Source organism: Delphinus delphis, chromosome 3 (genome assembly GCF_949987515.2).
Source record: "Delphinus delphis chromosome 3, mDelDel1.2, whole genome shotgun sequence".
NCBI lineage: Eukaryota > Metazoa > Chordata > Mammalia > Artiodactyla > Delphinidae > Delphinus > Delphinus delphis.
Window position 1 is genome coordinate 84,298,705 of NC_082685.1, and position 27,521 is coordinate 84,326,225.

The window sequence follows — 27,521 nt, forward strand, 5'->3', positions numbered from 1 at the left end:
AGCTTAATTACAGAGAAACTGAAAGCTAATGATGTTTTATACACTGTTACATCCCTAGGAGGCCAGTTACCATGGAAATCTCTCCTTCCTTTTCTTCTGCTTAGAGAATATTTATATGGAAAAGAAAGCAATATAAACACGATAGAAAGATTAAACAAGACAAGACACAGTTTGCTACAAATATTTACATTTATTATAAGAATACAGTTAAAAAAAAAGTTCCACAGACCTATGCATGGTAATTGGTCTATTGGGAAAGAAAAAAGGGCTATTCAAAAATGATCTAAGTTTACAAAAATGATGAAATCATGTTTTAAAAAAGTAGAAAACAATTTAAAAACATCCTACAATGTTAGCTGAAGTTCAAAGTGTATTTCTTCTGAATGTAAAACTAACAAATAAATAAGTGTTAAATACAGATCCGAGTTAAAAATGGTAAAAGACAGACAACTAACTGCTTAGATATTTCTCTCTCATTCATTTTCAGACTTGTTTACAAAGCCAGATAAACTCACCAAAGGACTTGCTTCTGTGTTTTACACTTTAGCTTTTTATAAGAAGCACCCTATTTCCAGTGTTTCTTTAATCCACTTAACAAATATATTATTTTAAAATAACAACAAAAGAAGATTAAAGGTGCTTTAACCTGACAATATTGGCACTAAAAGGAAACTGTAAACCACAGGAGTGCTTTGCTCAACAGGCTTGCAGATGGAACATCTGGACCATGGGGGGCTGAGGGCACACCCCATTCCCACCCCATCATCCCACACTCATCTTCTAATAAAGGGAAGTGGAAGCAACCCAGAAAGTCACATTTCTGCAACCACTCACTGTGGGTCTGTGCCAGGAGCATGCAGTGCCTTAGGCCAGTGGGCTGCCCACCGTCAAATGGCTTGGGCGCCATTTGTACATTTTGTCTTTGCTTTCGTTTGCTTGCGTTCCTGAAAAAGTCAGGGCTGTTCCCGGGACTTTGACAACTTGATTTTATTCTCCTACATTTATCTGGCTTTTCTTAACCCTATGTGATTGTATGGCTATGACTTCAGAGAGTTCTAATCTTTTAGGGCACTCACCAGACCATACCAAGAGAAACACAAAGAAACCATAACATAAAGTCAGCAGAACTCATACTGCCACCAACTCCTGCTATACTCATATGTTGCTTAAGTAGGCCATGTGATTTAATGTATTTAACATAAATTAAACATAAAACCTATACACCTCTAATAAAGCTGTCTTAGTGAGAAATCTCAATGATTTATGAAGAAAAATGATAAACAGAAGTGGCCCATGAAAAGTGTGCTCCTGGCCACTGGTCCATGTTGAGAGTCTGATTATGTCACAGGATGCTGTGGGGTGACTGGCATTTCATATGGTGAAATGTTCGTCAAGTGAAAGGGAGTTTCACATTTTTGGCCACTTTGGTCATGAGTCTGAAACAAACAAAACCCCTCTCTACCAGTTCCCCTTTATCTTTGATTTTGACTTGATGCTCAGAACCTATAGCTGGGATTGGATTTAGAATCATAGGGTTATAACATATACTTGTTATGGGGAATCAGGTGAACCTTGTGGAACCAATCTCTTTGACACTAAAGCCAAAAATAGTGAATTCCATTAAAACATGTATATTTTCCGTGCATTCCAAGTGTGAAAGGCCTAGCATCTGAGGAGGAATTATGGCAAATAAGTTCATTTCTGTTGGAATTGGTCTTCCACTTGCAGCTGAAGCAAAGCAATTAGACCGGCAGGGGATGGGCCTCTCTAGCATCCTATCATCTAAATATAAGAACCGTTATGCTTTGGGTTAGGAGAAAACTTCACGGTCATATTAAGCATGGCTCTGGGCACCATGCCCTCTGCATTTGCTTACAACAGTCTGGCATTTCTTAAGAGCAAGGAGGCAAGTTTATTTCTACTAAGTAAAATTATTTGTAAAAAATTTCTAGATAATAGGGTGTTTTCCTCACCCCCACCACTCTGCCATCTTCCATGTTTAAAAATTAACAAAAGCATGGATTAGCAAGCTTGCAAAGACTGCCAAGATGGGCCTTTTGCCTGGGATCTCGGTAATAACATTACAGATTCCCTCTCAGCCGCTAAGTTTCTGAATCCAGGGCACTTAGAAATTCAAGCTCCCATTGGGGGTTGGGGGTGGATTTAGTGTTTTGCTTCATAAGGATTTTTCAGGCAACTCAAAAGAGGACCCCCAAGGTTGTACAATTTGACAAGAGCTGCGTGAAGAAAATATTAAGTTTGGACTCATATACAACTCCATTTTTCATTCTCAGGTTTTTGCTGCTTCAATGTGGGAATTGGGATTTTTTTTTTTTATTGGCCTTCTTATACTTACCCTGTGTTGCTCAAAACATTGCTATTTCCCATTGACATCCATCCTATGCTTTCAAAATAAGGTACTAGCTCCTCATTAGATGAACTGCCTGGATGGTTCTATTGATAGGTTTTTTTTGTTTTTTGCGGTACGCTGGCCTCTCACTGTTGTGGTCTCTCCCGTTGTGCAGCACAGGCTCTGGACGCACAGGCTCAGCGGCCATGGCTCACGGGCCCAGCCGCTCCGTGGTATGTGGGATCTTCCCGGACTGGGGCATGAACCCCTGTCCCCTGCATCGGCAGGCGGACTCTCAACCACTGCGCCACCAGGGAAGCCCTATTGATAGTTTTTGCATGGATGTTTTAACTGATTACAAAGGGATGAAAGTAGTGTTTCTGTTGTTGCTTTAATGGTTGAAATCTGGCTTCTTCGTATGTCATTTTAGAATCTGCTTTGGATAGCATCTAGAAGGTGCTTATTCTGATACTAAAGATGTTCTTAACAGACAGGAGAAAGAGTGATGTTTGGCTTTGTAGGAAGGGTACCGCTCTGGGGGAAACTAGAGTAGAGTTTGTGTTTCAGCACAGTAGTGCTTTGGGGTCTGTGTCTCTAGGTAGATTGCCTTATTTTAAACTTGAGTCTTTGTATTTGCTACCCTCTTTTCTGAAGCTGTGGAAAAACTTTGACATTGTGCAACTGAAATACTTTTAGACATTTACTGACAAGAGGAGTGTGAAGGAAACAATAAAACATACTGGTAGAGAAGAGTGGAATGGAAAAATTGAAAATGTCTGGGGTTTTAAGATAATCATTGTTAGTGTTTTAATATTTCTTTGGAGGCAGGTCACCTAGTGAGCTTACTCGGCCAAGTCAACAGGCTGCTTCCCTGGGCACATCTGCTCACAATGATCTTTCCATCCTGGCAAAATCTCCCAAGAACCTCTATTGATAGTATAACTCATCAGACACATCTGCCACCTAGTCGTCCTATCCCCACCACAAAGACTACAATGAGGCCTCTCTGTGTTCTAAGCCACGGGGCCTCTCACACAGAGGGTATGCAGCTGGCCTGGTAAATGGATGCCTGGGAGCTCTCTATAAGGCAAGGGCCTCCTGAGCACGTGAGGAGAAACTGTTTGGTCTAGGCCAGTTAAGACACTGTCTGATAAAAACTGATGAGAAAAGGCATTTCTGTTTTGGTAAAGATTAAGCAACATGAGAAAAAGAAATACCAACCAGAAAAAAAAAAAAAAATCCAGAAAAACTAGCACCCAGTAGGGTTCCCTGAACCTGACATGGCAGATATCGAGAAAAAGCTTCTGAATGAATAGAGCTGAGGGCAAGCATTACAAAATCCTGCTACCAGGGTCATTACCATCACTTAGAACATTTTATTACTTTGTAGAACACTCACCTCTTCTGACTTCAGTGGTAATGTTTGGGAAGATAATTTAGAAATTCAAGATTTGAATCTTTTTAGAGTGAATTCTAAGTATTCTTCTTTGGGAGCCCTTGCAAGTTTGCTGGCAAGGAGGGAAGCTCAATCTGTCTTTATGTTGCAGGCAGAGACACCCGCAAGGTATCTTTTCTTTCATAAAATAAGAAGAAGGAAATTTCACAGCAGTTTTCCTCCAATGCTGGCTGCCCCAGACATATGTGTGCCACCCTCAGTTCCTTACTGCTTAGGAAGGGGGCTGAACCACTGTCATACCTGCAGCCTTACAGAAAAACCAAGCAAGAGTAATTCTCATTCAACAGTGGCTTCCTCTTGAGATTATAGGGAGCATAAAGAAAATCAAATCGATACCCCACTCAATGCCCTTTAAGAAGTGTTGTAGAAACTTGAGAGGTACGTAATGTTTAATACCATGCAGCGGGAAGCACCTCAAAATTCCCTTTTGAGGATTCGCTTTCCCTCATTGATACCGCATTTATTTGTTGGAAGGTGAGCCCTTGAGTCATTTTGCATTGGTACTTTGTTTTTGCCCTTCCTGTCCTTCAGTCTTCCTTTGTGGATGTCTCTTTCTCTGCCTTCCATGTCTGACCTTAGCCATGCTGCACTGTGACTGGCTTTAGGATGCTTCTATGATTCCTTTCCCTCACATGTTATTAGTATAAAGACAAGGAGCATTGCTATTTAATTGGTATTCCCCTCCTTCCCTGCTGGATTCCATGTTTCCCCAGAGCTGAGCTCATCAGAGGAAGGTCCCTCTGGGGTACCTCTAGGAGCCAGTTAGTCAACATCAGTCAAAAGGTGAAATGGCTGATCTCAGCGTGCTCTCACTTAGGAGACCAGCCCCATTGCAACCAGATTTCTAATGAGGTGTGAATAATCAGTGATTTAGTTTAAGAAATTGTATCACTAACTCAAATACAAAGAGACTTAGAGAAGTCTCTGTTAAAAGTCTAAGCATATATGGCCAAACCCATTAGTTGGGAGGACGATGAGCATGTGTCGCCCAGCACAGCATCGCCTCTGAGCTGGGGATAAGAGACTGCTACACATGCAAGGGAGAGGTGTTTGGTTTGCTCACAGGAAGGCCCACACACTGGCAGGTGACCTCTTTTGCTTCTTTTGACTCCAATACCTTTTACATTTTCTGTAGGAAAGGATCTGGCCTGGTGGCACTGTTCTCCTCAGTCCTCCTAGTGACGTTGTCCAAGTCTTCGTTCCACTTTAATTATCCTACACTCTCTGTAGGGGCTGCATCATCCTGCCTTAGAATAACTGGTGCTCTCCTCTTTTGCCTTGGTAGACGTTTGCCTCAGTGCCTTATTAACAGATGTGCTGAAGCCTATGCTCATTATATCTCCCCAGTTTAAAGTGACTAGGAATTTAGTTCAGTAGGACTTTTCTACCACCTAAGAATCTCAGTCTTTATTAGGCAGTCTTTAATGTCTACACTTAACAATTCAGAATTTAATCTTTGAATCAGTATGAGGCAGTAGAATGGCCTTCAAGGGGTTACAAATATTTCCTTAAATTGAATTATGACTAAGATATATAGTTTTACACCTTCTGTATTATAGCATTATTTTTTAAAGGAGAATTTTATGGGACTCTACAACTGTAGCAGTATCTCCTTCAAGTAGGTCATCTTGGTACATGAAATATTGACTTAATTAGAATATTTTCTTTGGCAGAAATTAATATGTAGTTCTGGATCTTCCCAAATAATATATTACTCAGACTTGATATGAAACTAATCAAAACAGAGAAAACTAAATAAAACTAAAATATTTAATAAAAAATTTCTGGTACGTATAAGCAAATCAGAGTTAGTAATAAAAGAGGTAACACTTTATTTTAATGGTAAACTTTCATGCTAACTTAATAGTGTAATGGAACTGTAATATAAACTCATTTTCATATAAAATCTTTGTTTTAATTAACATATTAATACATAAAGAAACCATGTCTTTTTCAATTGTCTGTCCCTTTTTGTTCTTTGTATTTTGCATTATTCTGTTTTGTGTGAGGGCTCTGACCTCCTAAATACAAAAGTCAGTCTTTACATGACTCAGAATAGTGTTTATGGACAATCAATTCTGTTGATAAGAAACAACTAAAATACCAATGGTGTGCTGGGGGGGGGTACGTATATGTAAAAAGAGGGTTGAGGCAAACAAACAAACAAACCCTCTTTTCAGAAAATTATCAACTGATCTCACGTCAAAAGACACACAGCCACAGAACAGTGTCCATAGGGTATCCTAAGGAAGGTTTTCAGGTACATTTTTAGAACATCTGATGAGTGAATTGGAAAGTAGTGTGACTGAGGTAACCGAACGACAGTAACATACGACCTAGACATGTATTTTTGCGTTCTCATTTTTATGTTTATCCCACTACAAGATCCTCAGTGTGTGGCATATATTATAATTAAAACACTTTCTTCTTGACACAAGTCATACCAGTATTGTGAAGCCACGGTTATTTTAGTGGTATTAGCCAAACTTTATATAAAACTATATGGCAAAACTGAAACAATGAGTATAACACAGACAAGAAAACCATACCATGGTTTAAAGGAAATTAAGACTATTTCAATGACTAAACATTTTCTTTTCTTTTAAAACAACCCTCAAATGAAAAACAGTTGTGAAATGTGTGCTGAAAATTGGCTGAAGCAATCAGACTCATGTTCTACACTGGTGTGCTAGTAACAGGTTTCAGTAATATCGTATCTGTGATAAAATGGTGAATTATGGATGAAGAATTTTATTGACTATATTAAATTTGGGAGATAAGAGAAATGATTACATAAGACCTTGCACTGGGGACCTAGTGGCAGGATGGACTAAAACGAAACCTCTGGTTTTGAAAGTCTAAACACAGCCTATTCATCCTTTATTATTATTTCCTAGAAGAGAAAGAATATGTTGGCTTTGGGAAGTAACCTTAGATTATATGGAGTGCAAAATAATTTTAGGTTTCACATGTCGGTAATAAATGTTAATTTGACAATAAAAGATTTCTTTCCTTGAAAAATGATGAGCTACTTAAATACTTCTCATAAAGGCTCCTTGGTGATTCAAGATAGAAAAATGCAGGTGAGAGTCAGGCTGCCTGGGCTTACCCGCCCCCCAGCGGCTCCATATTCATAAATTTAAGGAATTATGGCAGAAACTACATAGGAGTAACAGATGCAACACGTGAAAAAATCTATTAACAACACAAAGATTTGTGACCTGGCTGAATTTACATTCAGACCAGTGGCAATTTTGGTTACTCAAATTTTGGTTACTCAAATTTTGGTTACTGTTTTCTTACTAAACAAGTCATAGGATTTTATGTGTTTCCGAATCCTTCTTTCCCTATATCAACTTGCAAATTCAGAGGAGAATTTGTGTGTATGCTTTCTGGGTATGGATTAGCCTCCTAAAGTACATAATTCCAATAATTATCTGTGACAGAAGGGATGAATAAATTATGCTTCAAGCGCAACAAGGTTAACAGTAAAAAACAGTCTGCATAAGTTTTTCTTAATGCATGTGCCTATATTAAATTTAATATTCTATATAACTGATATGATCCTGAAAGACTCCCGATGAGTTATTAATCCTGAACTGTACCACTGCCTGCTTTGGGACAAAGAATAAGATAGAATTTAAATGCTGCAGATGTCACGATGTTTCGAAAAGCTTCTTTAAGCACACAGTTACGATGTGAACTGCAAATTCTAACAGCCTGGGTGAGTGAAATATCAATGCCATGTTCGTTCTTTACACCAGAATGCAATGATTAAGCTTCAGGTCTTGTTCACAAAATTAAAGCCCAAACTATCATTCTCTCTCTTTGCTGAGAGCTTAGCAGTGCGGCTGCTAAGTGATGGGAGGCTGTTTTCTTTAAACAAAGAATATTACAGAGAGATGCACTTGGAAATACTGGCAAAGGGTGGAAATGTCCCCATTTTATTCTTGCTTTTGAAGGCTGACAAGTGCCTGAAGACCAGAGCTCTTAATCTTAATTCATGAGTCTGTGCTTTGATTTACCACAGTATATGCCATCAAAAGAAGGTTTCCTTTTACTCATAATATTTGACAGAAGGGAAACAATGCTGATTAAAAAAGAGTTACTTTGTATATTGCAATATTTTTGCGGGCAAGTTTATTATGCTTTCATTTTCGTCTGGATGTGGTAATCATTAAATGTGTATGAAACTTCAAGGAGATTGAAGTGGTAGACACAAGCCAGTTTTCTCCTCAGTATTATCCTGTTTACTCTTGAAAGTAGTACTGGGTGTGAGTTGTGTGCAGTGATATTCCTAGGCAGCAAACAGGTGGAGGGGGCAGGAGGAATTTTCTATCCCATAAGCTCTTCCAATGACTGTAGACCAAATAATCACTACTGTGCTATTTGGACACAGGCCTGAGCACTTATTAAAAGCTCCCAGGCCACATTTACCCCTGAGCGTGACCATCTCTTACACACATATTTATCCTGAGAGGCAACTATATACAGACCATGGGGTAAGTTCCCTGGATGAAGCTAAGATTCAGCTAAAGACAATCCTAGTTTAAACTCTGTTCCATTTTATTCATATGAAGCATCTCCAGACTGTGCTCATATATGGGTCGGCTAATGATAAGAATTTTCAGGTAGCAGTATAAGAATACATGAAGGGGGAAGGTGGACAAAGGAGGGCTATCTCTAGAGCTTTTTCCTTAATAATGTTCATTTGACTTCTTAACCAATTTACTCCATTCATACCTGCCAGGTTTCTCGGTATTATGTGTGTGTGTGTGTCTGTGTGTCTGTGTGGGGGGCGCATGCCCATGTGTGTACACACATGGACGTGTTTATGAACTAGAATCATGAAATTCTGACAGCTCTGGAAACTGGCACAAATGAACAGAATTAAATTCTGGGATGTCTCCTCTCAAATGAAGGTACTTAAAATTATGCTGTTATTCCTGTAGCCTCATGCTTTGGAATTTCTCTAAAGAATTTTTTGCTGACAAGAAGGCTCTATCTGTGAACTCCTGAAAACATTTCTTAGAACCTTTTTCATGAATCAGACCATAAAATAAAGCGTGTGTGTGTGTAAAGGCATAACTCTGGTAAGAAGGCAGATTTTCTATTTTCCTTTCCTTCTCTTTGATGATGACTTTAGCTGCCCCTTTCTCCAGACCGTCCTCCTGTTCCAACTTACTTCTTGCCGTCACAGCTGTCTGAAACATTCTTTAAAAGCTGTGCCCTCAATTAAGAGCCCTTTGAGGACATTCCAGGCATCATTTTCTGATGCCTGGGCAAAAGGGGAGGGAAACAACAGCTTTACCAATAAGACAGGAATGTGAGGATTCTTGCACTGTGCTTATTTCTGGTGAGAAAGGAAAGAAAACCCCTAGGAGGTCTAAATAATGCTCAATATAAAATGATGTTTACAAATACACTCTTGCCTTGGCAGAGCAGAAAGCCAACTTTGGTTGGAATGTGTCCTGCAGACATGGCATTACCAATGCAGCTGATAGCACCGATCGAGTAGGGTCTGTGGCATGGGACAGCAGCTGTGAACTGGGTCTGAAGTAAAAAATCTCTGAGAAACATCGATGGTCCTGGTGTGAAAAAGATGGATTGGTTCCCCCTCACATTTAGAGCCTGTGCTTTTCTATTTACAAAGGGCTGAAATGGCAGGATTGCTGTGGTGAGCTGAGAAAGCCCTTGGTAGGACTGACCTGTTTCTTGAATGCATTCGCCTTTGACTTTTTTTAACGGCACATATTTAAAAAACAGTTAATTAAAAAAAAATAACCTTAGAAGACTGTTGCACATAACGTGGTATAAACTCATTGTTAATGAGAAGAACAATATTACTCTGCTGGAGGACCAAGTCCTGGAGGCTGAGTTTGCACTGTTCTGTCACTATGTGATTTTCTTCTTGATGACAGTGAGCTCTTTCTGAAGTTCAGTGAACTTGGGCCGGTTTTCAGGTTTATAATCCCAACACTTCATCATAATTTTAAAAATGTCCTCTGGACAGTGCTGAGGGGCTGACATTCGGTATCCTGAAGACCCAAGAGAAGAAGAACAGAGAATTTAGAATGGGGATAAGATATAAATGTTCACAGAGGGCATTATGCAGTTTGTAATTTTTAGTACCTTATGTTGTTGGTTAATAGAAACAAAAAATTCATTTCAGGGCAAACTGATTTTTTCTCTATAAGTAATGCAGACTTTAATATTAATAGAGCAACATCATTACCTTCTAGTTCAAAGAACCCATTTTCTGTTTGTTCATTTGTCACAAAGTCTGATGTAAGATACATCACATACAAATGCATGTTTTAGTTGCTCTAAGTATTTGCTTTCAGAATTTGCTTTTAGATGCTGTAGGCAGAGTTTAAAAAAATCATCTCTACAACTCAGGGTTTTGAAGATGAGAAAAAGGATGAGGATTTATAAACATTAATTTAAAAGTGAAATAAAAATGAATATGAGGCATATTCCTTTACAGTCTGAGAAGAATATTATCTTTAATTCAAAGTCACCTGGCAGTGTCCCGGCAGTGTGCTGGGTGGTGTGTGTGTGCCTGTGTGCATCTGCCTCAGGAGCGGTAGGAAAAGGGAGGAAGGAAGCTGGAAGTCATCTTCCTACATCCGATTCTACAACCATGCCCCCCTTGACAGGCCTGACCCTAGGGCGCTGGTGTTTTGTTGCAAGTGTTTTGTTGTTGTTGTTGAAAGCCGGGGACTACACAAGTGCACGTGAGGGTGTCACCGTCACCTGCTTATTCCTGTCCCTGATCTGAGAACACCATAGGGCTTCTTCAGAACTATTCCAAAATTCTCAACTTCTTCCTGAAGTCTAACTACATTTCAATTTGCAGTAATATTAACAGTGTTTATTTGGCATAGAATAAAAACTAGGTGGTATTCCTCAATCTCCTATTTCCCTGGAAGAGAGTGAATGGCACAGCCTTGCAGGTGCCATGCCAGGCAGGGGGCGTGGAAGAAAAGCCTAGAGCTTTCTATTTTCAAAGAGCTGGGATCTATCTTTTAAAGTCTTTGTTGTTGTTGTTGGTTTGGTTGTAAAGAGCCACACCATCCATAAAGTTCCAAAGTAGATTAACCAGCACCTCTTCGATCGCGGGCCCGAGAGTACTCTCTTCCTCCTCCCAGGAAATGCAGACACGGCACCAGCACTGCCCGCGCTGGCTGTGAACACTGCTACTCTGTGTCTTTGGCTCACCTCTTTCCACTTGTTCCCGAGCTTGTTGATTTGTCATTCCAGGGTACGGGCAGACCCCTAAGCTGAAGGTCTCCCAGAGGAGGATGCCAAAGCTCCACACATCACTCTCAGAGCTGTATCTCCCTGAAGGGCGAACAAAACCACATTCAGCTCACTGGATAAGTGGGTGACCATTTCTGCTTGTGTATGTCTATGTCAGTCACATATTAACATATTTAAACTTACCAGCAATTCAATAACTAGTGATCTTATTTTCTTGGCTAGTTTTGCTTTCCAGGAGTAGTAATATTACCAATTAAATGAATAGTCTTCAGGCTGCTACTTTAACTAAGCCACCTTCCAAATCACATTTCCCCCACCAAGAACAAATATTCACTCAGTATGCAAGCTTACTTTCTCTGTGGCCTCTAAATGAGATAGATGGTTTATATAAAAAAGATATAAATTTGTACACATCGACTAGGAGATTAAATAAGTTGGAGTTCTGCAATTTTGTCTTCTGCCTGCATCATTTTCTTTCTACTAAAATTACAAACAAACTTAAAGCAATAAGGAAAGTTTCTTAACTTCAATTTTTTACTCATCACTGTTTACAGATATTCTTACACGCTTAAAGTTCTCATTTTCTCCACTGATAGTTTCATTTATGGAAAATACATTTTTCTGTGTTTTGAATAGAGTAGAAATTAACATAGCTGGCTGATAAAAACAACTTCTTTAAATTACATGGTGCTGTGTTTTGTCAAAATATCTTGGTGCACCTGCTTTACTGAATTACATAAGCTAACTCTTAGTTTAGTTTGGTTTTTTTCCCCTTGGTAATCTTCTAGAGAAACACAGAGATAAAAGCCAATACCAGATATCTTCTGGAATGAATGTGAAATCAAGGAGGGGAGGCAGAAAAGGCTATGAATTTTCAAGATTTTCCAACATATTTCTGCCATTCCAGGATGTATAAATGCCCATCCTCCCAAAATGTCTTGTTACTTTGAGTAGGATGGCCTTTTCTCTTTCTTGAAAACAGTACAATAAGAATGAGAGTATGCCTGTGTTATAACTGCTCTGATGTCAGAGTTTGGAGTGTACTTGCTGATCATCATCTCCAGCTGTGTGAATTAGCTTCCTTCTTAGTAGATGGTAATTATGGACATTCACTATGCTAGTCGGTAGGAAGATTAGTTTCCCTGTCTGCATATCAACTCTTTTCATGTTTGGCATCCAATAATTTAAAACTTTTTATGAAAATCATTCAATGGTTACAAGTTAAGACTAATTAACTCTTTAAGGAAGTACAAAGCATAGAGAACCAAATACCTTATTTTTGTAAGATAGTATCTAGGAAGAGATCAAGAATGGCCAGTTGTATTATAAACTAAGATCACACTCTAGAAGTGAAAGCTTATAACCTAACTCTGTAACCTTGACTTTTATTTTATTACTTTTGGCTGCGTTGGGTCTTCATTGCTGTGTTCAGGCTTTCTCTAGTTGCGACGAACGGGGGCTACATTTTGTCGCAGTGCGCGGGCTTCTCATTGCGGTGGCTTCTCATTGCCAAGCACGGGCTCTAGGCGCACAGGCTTCAGTAGTTGTGGCACAGGGGCTCAGTAGTTGTGGCTCACGGGCTCTAGAGCACAGGCTCAGTAGTTGTGGCTCACGGGCTTAGTTGCTCTGTGGCATGTGGGATCTTCCCGGACCAGGGCTCGAACCCGTGACCCCTGGGTTGGCAGGCGGATTCCTAACCACTGCACAACCAGGGAAGCCCTGTAACCTTGACTTTTGAGTCTGGTTTTACTGGATAATTTTTAAAAATTAATTAATAATTACTTCTTTATTTTTCTTATTGAGATATAATTGACATAACATTATATTAGTTTCAGGTGTACAGCATGATTTAATATTTGTATATATTGCAAAATAATCACTACGATAAGTCTAGTCAACATCACCATGCATAGTCACCATCCATAGTCATAAATTTTTTTTCCTTGTGATGAGAACTTCAAGATGTACTCTCTTAGCAACTTGCAAATATGCAATATAGTACTATTAATTATAGTCACATTTTACATTAGACCCCCATGACTCATTTGTTTTATAACTGGAATTTTGTACCTCTTGACCACCTTCACCCTCCCCCTGCCTCCCACTGCTAGACTCTGGCAACTACCAGTCTGTTCTCTGTATCTATGAGAGTGGTTTTGTTGTTGTTGTTTAGATTTCATATGTAAATGAGATTATACAGTATTTGTCTTTCTCTGTCTGACTTATTTCCCTTAGCATGATACCCACAAGGTCCATCCATGTTGTCACAAATGGCATGATTTCACTCTTTGCTAAGGTTGAATAATATTCTATTGTATATACACACCATATCTTCTTTATTCATTCGTCCATTGATGTACACTTAGGCTATTTCCATATCTTGGCTATTGTAAATAATGCTGCAAATGAACACAGGGGTGCATATATCTTCTTGAGTTAGCATTTTTGTTTTCTTCAGATAAATACCCAGAAGTGGAACTGCTAGATCATATGGTAGCTCTATTTTTATTTTTATGAGAAACCTCCATACTGTTTTCCATAGCGGTTGCACCAATTTACATTCCTCCTGACAGTGGAGGAGGGATCCTTTTCTCCACAACCTGGCCAACACTTGTTATTTCTTGTTTTAATAACAGCCGTTCTAACAGGTATGAGGTGATAAGTCACTGTGGTTTTGATTTGCATTTCCCTGATGATTAGTGATGTTGAGTATCTTTTCATGAAACTGTTGGCCACGTATATCCCTTATTTGGAAAACTGTCTATTCTGAACTTCTGCCCATTTTTAAATGAGATTGTTTTTTGTCTTGAGTTGCATGAGTTCTTTATATATTTAAATATTAACCCCATCAGATATATGACTTGCAAATATATTCTCTCATTCGGTAGATGTCCTTTTATTTTGTAAATGCTTTCCTTTGCTGTGCAGAAGCGTTTTAGTTTGAAATAGCCCGACTAGTTTATTTTTGCTTTTGTTGCCTTTGCTTTGATGTCAAACCCAAAACCTCATCTCCAGCACTAGAGCTTACTGCCTATGTTTTCTTCTAGGAGTTTTATGACTTCAGGTCTTATAGTCAAGTCTTTAACCATTTTGAATTAATTTTTGCATATGGTGTAAGATAGTGGATAGTGGTCTGTTTCATTCTTTGACATGTGGCTGTCCAGTTTTCCCAACATTTCTTGAAGAGATGTCCTTTCCCCATTGTATATTCTTGCCTCCTCTGTCATAAATTAATTGACCATTTATGCATGGGATTATTTCTAGGCTTTCTATTCTGTTCCACTGATCTGTGTGTCTGTTTAATTCTAATACCATGCTGCTTTAAATACCATAGCTTTGTAGTATAGTTTGAAATCAGGGAGCATGATGCCCCTAGCTCTGTACTTCTTCCTCAAGATTGCTTTGACTGTTCAGGGTCTTTTGTGGTTCCACACAAATTTTAGTATTATTTGATCCGGTTATGTGAAAAATGCCATTGGAATTTTGATAGGGATTGCACTGAATCTGTAGATTGCTTTGGGTAGTATGAACATTTTATTAATATTGATTCTTCCAATCCATGAGCATGAAATATCTTTTCATTTACTTGTGTCTTCTTCAGTTTCTTTGGTTGTGTCTGATAGTTTTCAATGTACAGGTTTTTCACCTTGGTGAAATTTATTCCTAGATATTTTATTGTTTTTGATGCAATTATAAATGGAATTTTTCCTTAATTTCTCTTTCTGATAATTTGTTATTAGTGTATAGAAACACAACAGACTTTTGTATTTTGACTTTGTATCCTGCAATTTACTGTATTCATTGATTAGTTCTAACAGTTTCTTGGTGGAGACTTTAGGATTTTCTATATAATATCATTTCATCTGCAAATAAGGACAGTTTTACTTCTTCCTTTCCAAATGGGATTCCTTTCATTTCTTTCTCTTGCCTAACTGCTGTGGCTAGGACTTCCAATACTATGTTGAATAAAAGTGGTGAGAGTGGGCATCCTTGTCCTGTTCCTGTTCTTAGAGGAAAAACTTTCAGCTTTTTACGGTGAACTGTGATGTTAGCTGTGGGCTTGTCATATGTGACCTTTATTATGTTGAGGTACATTTCCTCTGTACCCACTTTGTTGAGAATTTTTATCTTAATGGGATGTTGAGTTTTGTCCAATGCTTTTTCTGTATCTATTGAGATGATATGATGATATGATTTTTAGCCTTTATTTTGTTAATGTGGTGCATCATGGTGATTGATTTGCAGATGTTAAACCATCCTTGTATCCTTGGAATAAATCCCACTTGATCATGATGTACGATCCTTTTATTATTTAATGTATTGCTGAATTCCGTTTGCTAACATTGTGTTGAGAATTTTTGCTTCTGTGTTCTTCAGGAACAATGGCAGAAGAGAGGGGAGGAGACTCCTCAGTTAGGATTGGAGCAGATCCAGAGGGGCTCTCCCAGGAAGGTTAGATTCATAGTTTACTTGATGTGCCCGAACTTCTTGAGGTGACATTGATGTAGGTGCCAAAGCATATGGGGGTGAAATACTGGTCAGTACCTCAAGCCAGGTTCTGTGTCACCAGCTGCTGCACGTCCACATCCTGAAATCTTGAACTCGACCTGGCCATGGTTACACCCTTCAGCCCCTCCAAGTAATTTTCTTTTCTTGTGATTTCTTTGTGTGTGTGTGTATTTTTTTTTTTTTTTTTTTTTTGCAGTACATGGGCCTCTCACTGCCGTGGCCTCTCCCGTTGTGGAGCACAGGCTCCAGACACACAGGCTCAGCGGCCATAGCCCACTGGCCCAGCCGCTCTGTGGCACATGGGATCCTCCTGGACCGGGGCACGAACCCATGTCCCCTGCATCGGCAGGCAGACTCCCAACCACTGCACCACCAGGGAAGCCCTTTTGTGTGGTTCTGATATCAGAGTAATGATGGACTCATAAAATGAGTTTGGGAGTATTCCCTCTTCTTGTTTTGGAAGAGTTTGAGAACGACTGGTATTAATCTTCTTTGAATGTATGGTAAAATTCACCAGTGAAGCCAGTCATTCCTAGACTTCTTTTTGTTGAGAGTTTTTTTTTGTTACTGATTCAATTTCAGAAGGTTTTTGAGAAATTTTTTTCATTTTTTCTAGGTTGTCCAGTTTGTTGGCATATAGTTGTTCATAGAAGCCTCTTACCATCCTTTGTATATCTGTGGTATCAGTTGTAATGTCTCATTTTTCATTTTTAACTGTTTTGATTTGGTTTCTGTCACTTTTTTTTCTTGCTGAGTGTAGCTAAAGTTTTGTCAATTCTTTCATTTCAAAGAAATAGCTATTAGTTTCATTGATCTTTTCTATTGTCTTTTTAGTCTTTATTTCATTTATTTCTGCTCTGATCTTTGTCATTTTCTTCCTTCTAATAACTTTGGGTTTTATTTGTTCTTCTTCTAGTTCCTTGAGGTGTGATGTTATGTTGTTTGAGATCTTTCTTGTTTCTTGAGGTAGGCATTTATTACTATGAACATACCTCTCAGAACTGCTTTTACTGCATCACCTAACTTTTGGTATGTTCTATTTCCATTTTAATTTGTCTCGAGGTAATTTTGATTTTTCTTTTGATTTATTCTGTGGCCCATTGGTTGTTCAGTAACATGTTTAATTTCCATATATTTGTGAATTTCCTAGCTTTCTTCTTGTAATTGACTTCTAGTTCCATACCATTGTGGTCAGAAAAGATGCTTGATGTGATTTCAGTCTTGTTATATTTATTAAAACTTGTTTTGTGGCCTAACATATAATCTGTCTTGGGGAATATTCAATGTGCACTAAGAAAGAATATGTATTCTGCTTCTTTTGGATGGCACGTGTATACTGATCTATAGATATCTATATCTATCTATCTATCTATCTATTTTTTTTGTGGTACACGGGCCTCTCACTGTTGTGGCCTCTCCCGTTGCGGAGCACAGGCTCCGGACGCGCAGGCTCAGTGGCCACAGCTCACAGGCCCAGCCGCTCCACAGCATGTGGGATCTTCCCGGACCGGGGCATGAACCCGTGTCCCCTGCATCAGCAGGCGGACTCTCAACCACTGCGCCACCAGGGAAGCCCAAGGTGTGTGTCTGTGTGTATATATATATATATATATATATATCTGTTAAGTTCATCTGGTCTAAAGTGTCATTTAAGGCTGACATTTCCTTACTGATTTTCCATCTGATCTTTACATTGACTCAAGTATGGTACTGAAGTCCCCTACTATTATTGTATTGCTGTTTATATAAAAAGTTGTATATATACAACTTGTATATAACAAGTTGTTTAGGTCTGTTAATATTTGTTTTATATATTTAAGTATTCCTATGTTAGATGCATAAATATTTACACATTTTATATCCTCTTGTTGGATTGACTTCTTTATCATTATGTAATGCCCTCCTTTGTCTCTGATTACAGTCTTTGTTTTAAAATCTACTTTGTTTGATATAAATATAGCCACCCCAGCTTCCTTTTGGTTTTCATTTGCACGGAATATCTTTCTCCATCCCTTCACTTTTAGTCTTTGTGTGTCCTTATGTCTGCGATGAGTCTCTTGTAGACAGCATATAGGTGGGTCTTATTTTTTATTCCATTCAGCAACTCTGTCTTTTGACTGACAAATTTAGTCCCTTTACATTTAACGTTGTTATTGATATGTGTGTACTTATTGCCATTTTAATTCCTTTCTCGCTAATTTATAGTTCCTCTCTGTTCCTTACTTCTTCACTTGCTCTCTTCCTTTGTGGTTTGATGACTTTCTTTAATGGTATGCTTAGATTTTTCTCATTATCATTACTGTATCTACTATAGATTTTGACTTTGTGGTAACCATGAGGCTTACATATAACAACTTACATTTTTAAGTTGATTAAAAAAACTGAAGATTGAACACATTCAAAAGCTCTACATTTTCACTCCCCCCTGCCTTGTTTTATGTTTCTGATGTCAGATTTTACATCTATTTATCTTGTATATCCCTTAACTAATTTTTGTAGTTATAGTTTTTATTTTTTTTGTCTTTAACCTTCATACTACCTTTATAAGTGATTGATCCACTACCTTACTACATACTTACCTTTGCCAGTGAGATATATATACTTTCATATATTTTCTTGTTACTAATTAGCAACCTTTCTTTTCAGCTTAGAGAAGTCCCTTTACCATTCCTTGTAAGGCCAGTTTAGTGGTGATGAACTCTTTTAGATTTTGCTTATCTGGAAAACTCTTTCTCTCTCCTTCAATTTTGAATGATAACTTTGCCAAGTAGAGTATTCTTTGTTGGAAGTATTTTTCTTTCAGCACAGTGAATATATCATGCCATTCCTTTCTTGCATGCAAAGTTTCTGTTGAGATATTTTCTGGTAGTTGTATGGGGAATCGCTTGTATATAACAAGTTGTTTTTCTCTTGCTGCTTTTAAGATTTTCTTTTCTTTAACTTTTGACACTTTAAATATAATGTGTTTGGTGTGGATCTCTTTGGGTTCATCATCTTATTTGGAACACTGTGGGTTTCCTGATCTGGATGTCTCTTTCCTTTCCCATGTAGGAAGTCTTCAGCCATTATATCTATTTTTTCTTTAAATTTATTTATTTTTTATTTACTTATTTTTGGCTGCGTTGGGTCTTTGCTGCTGCGTGAGGGCTTTCTCTAGTTGTGGTGAGCGGGGGCTACTCTTTGTTGCGGTGCGTGGGCTTCTTTCTCATTGTGGTGGCTTCTCTTGTTGTGGAGCATGGGCTCTAGGTGTGCGGGCTTCAGTAATTGTGGTGCATGGGCTCAGTAGTTGTGGCTCGCAGCATCTAGAGCGCAGGCTCAGTAGTTGTGGCGCACGGGCTTAGCTGCTCTGCAGCATGTGGGATCTTCCTGGACCAGGGATCGAACCCGTGCCCCCTGCATTGGCAGGTGGATTTCCAACCACTGTGTCACCAGGGAAGTCCTCCATTATATCTTCAAATAAGTTTTCTGCCCCTTTTTCTCTCTCTCTCCTCCATCTGGGACTCCTGTAATGCAAATATTAGTCTGCTAGATGTTGTCTCATAAGTCCCTTAAGCTCTCTTGGCTTTTTTCATTCTTTTTTCTTTTTATTGCTGTGATTGGATGAGTTCCATTGCCCTTTGAGCTCACTGATCCTTTATTCTGCTTCATGTAGTATGACGTTGAACCTCTCTAGCATATTTTTCAATTCAGTTATTGTATTCTTCAACTCTATGTCTTTTCTTTGGTACCTTCTTATATTTTCTGTCTTTGTTGAAATTCTCACTATGTTCATCCATTCTTTACCAACTTTAACGTTTTATCAGGTGGATAAACTATGTCCATTTAGTGAAGGTTTTTTTCTGAGGTGTTATCTTGTTCTTTCATTTGGAACACATTCCTCATTTTGCTTGACTTCCTGTGTTCTTTCCATGCATTAGATGAAACAGCCACCTCTCCCAGTCCTGAAGGAGTGGCCTCCTGTAGGAGATAAAACTTACCATCCAGCTCTGATCTAACTCTCCGTTGTCTCTCAAGCCTTTGTGATTGTCCAAGCAGCCTATTTTATTTTTTAATAGCTCCTAGTAGTTGAAGGTGTTCCAAGACCTGTCAGTGTCCCAAAGAGGACTATCTAGCACATAGATTCAGGCTGATTGGAAGCCAGACCCTCAGGCAGCAACTTTAAAGCATGCAAATATATACAGTCCTGTCAGACTGCAAGTGTAAGCCATGCTGGCCATCAGAGCCAGGCGATCTGGAATGGTCCCTGGATTACAGTCACAAAAATAGGGGCTCCAGACAAGTGTGTAAGTTCCTCTCTGGGAGATACTGACAAATTGTAGCGAGGCAGAGCAAGTCACAAAACCGTGTTCTCTGGCCTGCATTCCCTGAGAGCACCTTGATAGGCTTCCAGACATGTGACAAACCTGGAGCCTGCCCTCAGGCTGAAGCTCCAGCACCAAGATTATAGGCCTTTCATGGAAAGACTGTGCTCCTGGGTCTGTTGCCTCTTGCTGTGCCCTGAGGGTGGTAGCTGTTTAAGAACCTTTCTCAGTTCTGTGGGACCCAGGAGTGTCACCAGAGCCAGGCAATGTAGAGGTGTCTCCTGGCAACAGCTGAAAAAACTGAGGCACTGGACAAGTGTTTAAGCTCCTTTCTTGGAGATACCAGTGAGTTAGAGTGAGGCAGAGGGATAGCACAAAGACGGCATCCACCAGCCTCATTCCCTGAGAGCAATTCTATAGGCCCCAAGAAGTGTGCCAGACCAGAAGCCTGCCCCTCAGGCCAAAGCTCCTGGATAAGCAAATGGTCTTTATCAGAAAGACTGGGGGTGTGCTTCAGTCTGCTGCCAGTGCAGTGCCTTGGGAGGTGGCAGTCTGCCAAAAACTCACTCTCAGATTGTTACAGTCCTGTGGGTTCCAGGAATACACAACCCCTGGTCTCCAGAGCCTGGTGATCAAAGGGTGTCCCTGGGTGGCAGCTACAAAAACCAGGGCACCAGACTTGTGTAAAAGCTCCCCTCTGGGAGATACTGGCACTCTAGATCATAGCAGGGGGAAAGCATGAAGACGGTGCCTGCCAGCCTCTGTCCCTAGAGATACCCTGTGAGGGCCCTAGATGCATTAAATTAGATGCCTGCCCCTCAGGCTAATGCGTTAAGATTAGCAAGTGAAGCTCTTTCATGTAAAGTCTAGGAGTCTCTCCATTAGCTGATTCTGCGCTGGGCCCTGGGGTGGGTGAGCCCTTTAAGAAGCAGTTCTCAGCTTTCTAAAGCCTTGAGGGTCTCGTGGATGCAAGCCCAGATCATTTTCAAAGCCAGATGTTTTGGGGGCTCATCTCTCAGGTGTAGGTCTTAAAAGATAGGATGCCTGATGTTCCTTCGCTCCTCAGGGAGAAGCTACAGGTTTTGAGTTCCCTCCTGATTGTGGTCACTGAACCAGGGGTGGGATTTAGGGCAACATTTTAAGTCAGCTGCTCCTACCTGCTTCCATGTGGCTTTTTTCCTCCTTTGCCCAATGTGTATGAGTTGCTCAGCTAGTTTTTAGGTTTTTTTCAGGGGCAAATGTTCCATATGTAGCTGTAGATTCAATGTGTCTGTGGGAGGAGGTGAGTTCAGGATCTACCTATATCGTCATCTTGAACTGAAACCTTGCTGGATAATTGTAATGGGCTGAAAGTTACTTACAGCCATATAGCACATTGCTAGTTTTCCATGTCTCATTTGATGCTCACAGTACCCTTTGCAGGGGAAGACACTATCATTCTCATTTGCAAATTAGAAAACATAGGTGTAGAGAAAGATCGCTTGCTAAGGTCATGCAACTAATGACATGACTGGTTGGGAAACCTGGTCCTGATGGCTGATCCAGGACTCTCTACATTATAAATCCTACCTCTCTTGCATTTCAGAGTACTTAGTTACTTCACAGTAATTAAATTTCTATGGGTTGTATCAGCTCCAAGTTCGCAGGTGATAAATGAAAAAATTTCTTTTAATGATTGTTACACAGATTGTTTTATTCCTTAGTTGGAAATCAGTATCTTATTTGCCCCTTACAATCACAGTACCTTTGGTAACAGCTGTACTGAGGAGGCGGTATATGCTGAGGAGGCTATGAAGTACGCTACCACTGTGTGCTTAAAAAGGGGGGGAGATATGTACAGTTAGATGGCTGAGAAATCTCTGAGAAGAATACAACAATATGATAAGAGTATTTGCCTTTAGGAAGGGGAATTATGTGGCTAGAGACAAGGGTGGGGAGAGGGGCTTACATTTCATTGTAGGCCCTTTACGTACTGCTTGACTAAAACAAAACAAAACGAAAACAAATTTATGCATCATCTTTTCAAAAATTAAATGACAACACTAATGAAAAAATAATGGTGAAAATAACTTTAATTTTATGTCCCTAAGCTAAAATTTCAGAGAGGTTTCTTAGACTGAAGGGGTTTTCCATCTACCCTAACCCCACACTGCATGGAGACTTGGGCAGCATTTCATCTACTCTGAGGGCAAAAGTGAAAAAAAGAATCCGTGGGGGAAAAAAGACCCCTGGAAATGAGGCAAAATTTTACCACCAATCATAAATTGATATTTGCATAAAACATGGAAGAAGTGGAACAAAAAATAAGACTTTCATAAAATATATTTTCTCTTGTTAAAAAAGTGCTAGGATTCAGAGCCAATCTTCAGCAATCTTAGTCTATGAGAACTGAATTTCTCAGGGTTGCCATGACACTTGTAGACACTCAGGAACTCCCTCATTGGATTGGGTAACAAATACTCCCCACTTCTTTCTCATCCTGTTAAAAATCTTTCCCTCATCTAAATTGTTCTGCATTTTATTTTTTATCAAATTTCTAAATTGAAGTATAGTTGATTACAAGGTTGTTTTAATTTCTGCTGTACAGCAAGGTGATTCAGTTATACATACACATACATTCTTTTTTTTAAATATTATTTTCCATTATGGTTTATCATAGAATATTGAATATAGTTCTCTGTGCTTATCCATTGTTGTTTATCCATTCATAACGCTACATCTGCTAATCCCAACTTCCCATTCCATCCCTTCCCCAACCCCCTCCCCCTTGGCAACCACCAGTCTGTTCTGTGTCCATGATTCTGTTTGTTTCATAGATAGGTTCATTTGTGTCATATTTTGGATTCCACATATAAGTGATATCATATGGTATTTCTCTTTCTGACTTCACTTAGTATGATAATCTCTAGTTGCATCCATGTTGCTGAACATGGCATTATTTCATTTTTTATTCCATTGTATATGTGTTCTACATCTTCTTTATCCATTCATCTGTCAAGGGAAATTTAGGTTGTTTCCATGTCTTAGCTATTGTAGACGCTGCTGCTGTGAACATAGGGGTGCATATATCTTTTTGAATTATAGTTTTGTGTGGGTATACGCCCAGGAATGATATTGCTGGATCATATCGTAATTCTATTTTTGGTTTTCTGAGGAACTGTTTTCCACAGTGGCTGCACCCACTTACATTCCTACCAACAGTGTAGGAGGGGGTCCCTTTTCTCCACACCCTCTCTAGCATTTATTTTTTGTAGACTTTTTAATGATGGCCATTCTGACTGATGTGAGGTGGTGCCTCATTGTAGTTTTGATTTGCATTTCTCTAATAATTAGCGATGTTGAGCATATTTTCATGTGCCTGTTGACCATCTGTATGTCTTCTTTTGAGAAATGTCTATTTAGGTCTTCTGCCCATTGTTTGATTGGGTTGTTTGTTTTTTTGTTATTGAGTTGTATGAGCTATTCATATATTTTGGAAATTAAGCCCTTGTTAGTCACGTAACTTGCAAATATTTTCTCCCATTCTGTAAGTTGTCTTTTCGTTTTGTTTATGGTTTCCTTTGCTGTGCAAAATCTTGTAAGTTTGGTTAGGTCCCATTTGTTTACTTTTGCTTTTATTTCTATTGCCTTGGGAGACTGACCTAAGAAAACATTGGTATGATTTATGTAAGAGAATGTTTTGCCTATGATCTATTCTAGGAGTTTTATGGTGTCATGTATTATGTTAAAGTCTTTAAGCCATTTTGAGTTTATTTTTGTGTATGGTGAGAGGGTGTGTTGTTCTGCATTTCATAAAGTTAACATTAAAGACTGCTAAAAGAGGTCCCTCACTGCCAATCAAAGATCTTCTTGCCTGTCTTTATTATATGACATACCAAATTTAGGTCTGGCTCTTAAAGATATTTGGAATTAGAATTTTGATTTGTAAATACTTTAGTCAGCTTGAAATTCAACTAAAATACACTGTGATTTAAAGGCAGGATTTTACTTGGCATAATTGCTTAGCAGTAAGAGGAGTTTTAAAGGCAGTGTAATATAGAGAATCTGGCAAACAGGGTTAAGAACACATTCTAGAGAGCTGGATTTTATTGATAAGGTTTTAGGGCTCCCAAGTCCAGCTCCAGCTCCTTTATAGGGATGCTGTAAGAATCAAGAAGAAGGTGCTTAACAATGTTTTGTCATCTAAAGAAAATCTCTGTGTAAATAAAAAGAATACAGTCCTTTCTTTTACCCTGTGATTGTTCTCCTTAGGAATATAGCTTTAGAGTAATAACCACCCCAGAGAAGAATCACTGTGGAAAATAGCAGGGCTGCCATTTTCTCTAGATTTTGAGGAATGGTGGAATTAGTTTGTGATCTGCAAAGCTTCCAAAAGCTTCTCTTGCCAGCACATGGGAAGACACACTAAGGGTGAGGGTTAGTATCTGTGGAGTATTAAGTTAAAAAATTTCATTGTTGGGAACTAGAACAGCTTAGTCAATTTCTCACAATGACAACTACCTACACTTATCTATGCCATAGCATTGCTGATATGCAAAATACAAAGCAGATTCTGGTGTCTCGATCCACCCTAATTCACTTCCAAAACAATAACATCCCAAAGCTTTATCTGGAAAACATTTGGTGGTTCCTCAAGAAGTTAAGCACAGAATTACCATATTACCTAGTGTGTACTCAGAATAATTGAAAATAGGTCCTCAAATAAATCCTGGCATACAGATGTTTATAGCAGAATTATTCACAACAGCCAAAAGGTAGACACTGCTCAAATATACTTCAATGAATGAACAGATGAATAAAATGGTGGCAAATATATACAGCAGAATGATTATTCAGCCATAAAAAGGAGTAAAATAATGACACATGCTACAACATGGATGAACCTTGAAAACATTATACTAAGTGAAAGAAGTCACATTCCAAAGGTCACATATTGTATGATTCCATTTATATGAAATATGCAGAATAGGTAAATACACAGCAACAAAAAGCAGATATGTGGTTGCCAGTGGCTGAGGGAAGGAAGGAATGGGGAGTAACTGCTTAATATGGGTATAAATTTTATTTTGGAGTGATGACAGTGTTTTGGAACTAGACAGAGGCAGTGGTTGCACACCACAGTGAATGTACTAAATGCCATTGAATTGTTTGCTTTAAAATGGTTAATTTTATGTTACATGAGTTTCACCTCCAAGCTCTTTCTAAGTTACCTGGTCTTTAATTCAGCCATTAAGACATTTGTAAATATCTTATTAATTTTTCATGGTGAAGTAATTTTTCACTTTAAATCAACGAAGAATCATTTTATATTTTCAGTTTAATTTTAATTTTATATTGGAGTATACTTGATTTACAATGTTCTGTTAGTTTCAAGTATACATCAAAGTGATTCAGTTATATATACATACATATATCCATTCCTTTTCAGATTTTTTTCCCATATAGGTCATTACAGGACATTGAGTAGAATTCCCTGAGCTATACAGTAGGTCCTTGTTGATTATCTGTTTTATAGATAGTAGTGTGTATATGTTAATCCCAAACGCCTAATTTATCCCCCACCTCCGACCTTTCCCCTTTGGTAACCATAAGTTTGTTTTCAAAGTCTGTGAGTCCGTTTCTGTTTTGTAAATAAGTTCATTTGTATAATTTTTTTTAGATTCCACATATAAGTAATATCATATGATATTCATCTTACTCTGTTGGACTTACTGCACTTAGTATGACGATCTCTAGGTCCATCCATATTGCTGCAAATGGCATTATTTCACTCTTTTTTATGGCTAATATTCCATTTATATATAATATTCCATTGTATATGCACCACGTCTTCTTTATTCATTCCTCTGTCAATGGACATTTAGGTTGCTTCCATGTCCTGGCTATTGTAAATAGTGCTGAAATGAACATTGGGGTGCATGTATCTTTTGGAATTATGGTTTTCTCCAGATATATGCCCAGGAGTGGGATTGTTGGAGCACATGGTAGTTGTTTTTAGCTTTTGAAGGAACCTACATATTGTTCTCCATAGTGGCTGTACCAATTTACATTCCCACCAACAGTGTAAGAAGGTTCCCTTTTCTCCACACCCTCTCCAGCATTTATTGTTTGTAGACTTTTTGATGACAGCCATTCTGACTCATGTTAGGTGATACCTCATTGCAGTTTTGATTTGCATTTCTCTAATAATTAGCCGTGTCGAGCATCTTTTCATGTGCCTGTCGGTCATCTGTAAGTCTTCTTTGGAGAAATGTCTATTTAGCTCTTATGCCCATTTTTTGATTGGGTTGTTTGTTTTTTTGATATTAAGCCGCATGAGCTGTTTGTGTATTTTGGAGATTAATTCCTTGTCAGTTGCTTCATTTACGAATATTTTCTCCCATTCTGTGGGTTGTCTTTTCATTTTGTTTATGTTTCCTTTGCTGTGCAAAAGCTTTTAAGTTTAATTAGGTCCCATTTATTTTTGTTTTTATTTTCATTACTCTAGGAAGTGGATACAAAAAGACCTTTCTGCGATTTATGTCAAAGAGTGTTTGTTCTGCCTGTGTTTTCCTCTAAGAGTTTTACAGTATCCGGCCTTACATTTAGGTCTTTAATCCATTTTGAGTTTATTTTTGTGTATGGTGTTAAAGAATGTTCTAATGTCATTCTTCTAGATGTAGCTGTTCATTCTTTTAGATGTAGCTGCTCGTATTTGGTTGAGGATTTTTGTGTCTATGTTCATTAGTGATATTGGCCTGTACTTTTTTCTTTCTTTGTGATATTTTTGTCTGGTTTTGGTAACAGGGTGATGGTGGCCTCATAGAATGAGCTTGGGAGTGTTCATTCCTCTACAATTATTTTGGAATAGTTTCAGGATAGGTGTTAACTCTTCTCTAAATGTTTGATAGAATTCGCCTATGAAGCCATCTGGTCTTGGACTTTTGTTTGTAGGGAGTCTTTAAATCACAGTTTCAAGTTTAGTACTTGTGATTGGTCTGTTCATATTTTCTATTTATTACTGGTTCAGTCTTGGAAGATTGTACCTTTCTAAGAATTTGTTGATTTCTTCTAGGTTGTCCATTTTATTGGTGTATAGTTGCTTGTAGTAGTCTCTTATGATCCTTTGTATTTCTTTGGTGTCTGTTGTAACTTCTCCTTTATCATTTCTAATTTTATTGATTTGAGCTCTCTCCCTTTTTTTCTTGATGAGTCTAGCTAAAGGCTTATCAATTTTGTATATCATTTCAAAGAACCAGCTTTTAGTTTCATTGATCTTTGCTGTTGTTTTCTTTGTCTCTATTTTATGTATTTCTTTCCTTCTACTAACTTTGGGTTTCTTTTGTTCTTTCTCTAGTTGCTTTAGGCGTAAGTTTAGGTTGTTTGAGATTTTTCTTGTTTCCTGTGTTAAGATTGTATTGCTATAAACTTCCCTCTTAGAACTGCTTTTGCTGTGTCCCAAAGGTTTTTGGATCATAGTGTTTTCATTGTCATTTGTCTCTAGGTATTTTTTGATTTCCTCTTTGATTTCTTCAGTGATCCACTGGTTATTTAGTAACATATTGTTTAGCCTCCACATGTTTGTTTTTTACAGCTTTTTTCTTGTTGTTGATTTTTAGTCTCACAGCATTGTGTTTGGAAAAGATGCTTGATTTTAATTTTC

At 38.5% G+C, this 27,521-nt stretch overlaps 1 protein-coding gene across 8 annotated transcripts in view; it reads right to left on the reverse strand.

The window, feature by feature from the left end:
• Positions 1-5,599: 5,599 nt before the first annotated feature.
• The window catches only part of FER (FER tyrosine kinase), a 468,208-nt gene continuing 446,286 nt past the window's right edge, over positions 5,600-27,521 (reverse strand). For 4 of the 8 annotated variants that reach the window (XM_060009042.1, XM_060009045.1, XM_060009043.1 and 1 more), the window contains one exon: positions 10,178-11,150. In XM_060009042.1, coding sequence (XP_059865025.1) covers positions 10,828-11,150 — 323 coding nt within the window. In that variant the 3' untranslated portion in view covers positions 10,178-10,827. Of the gene's footprint in view, positions 9,845-10,177; positions 11,151-27,521 lie in introns of those variants that run through there. The other 4 variants (XM_069540597.1, XM_069540595.1, XM_069540596.1 and 1 more) reach the window with 2 other exon arrangements.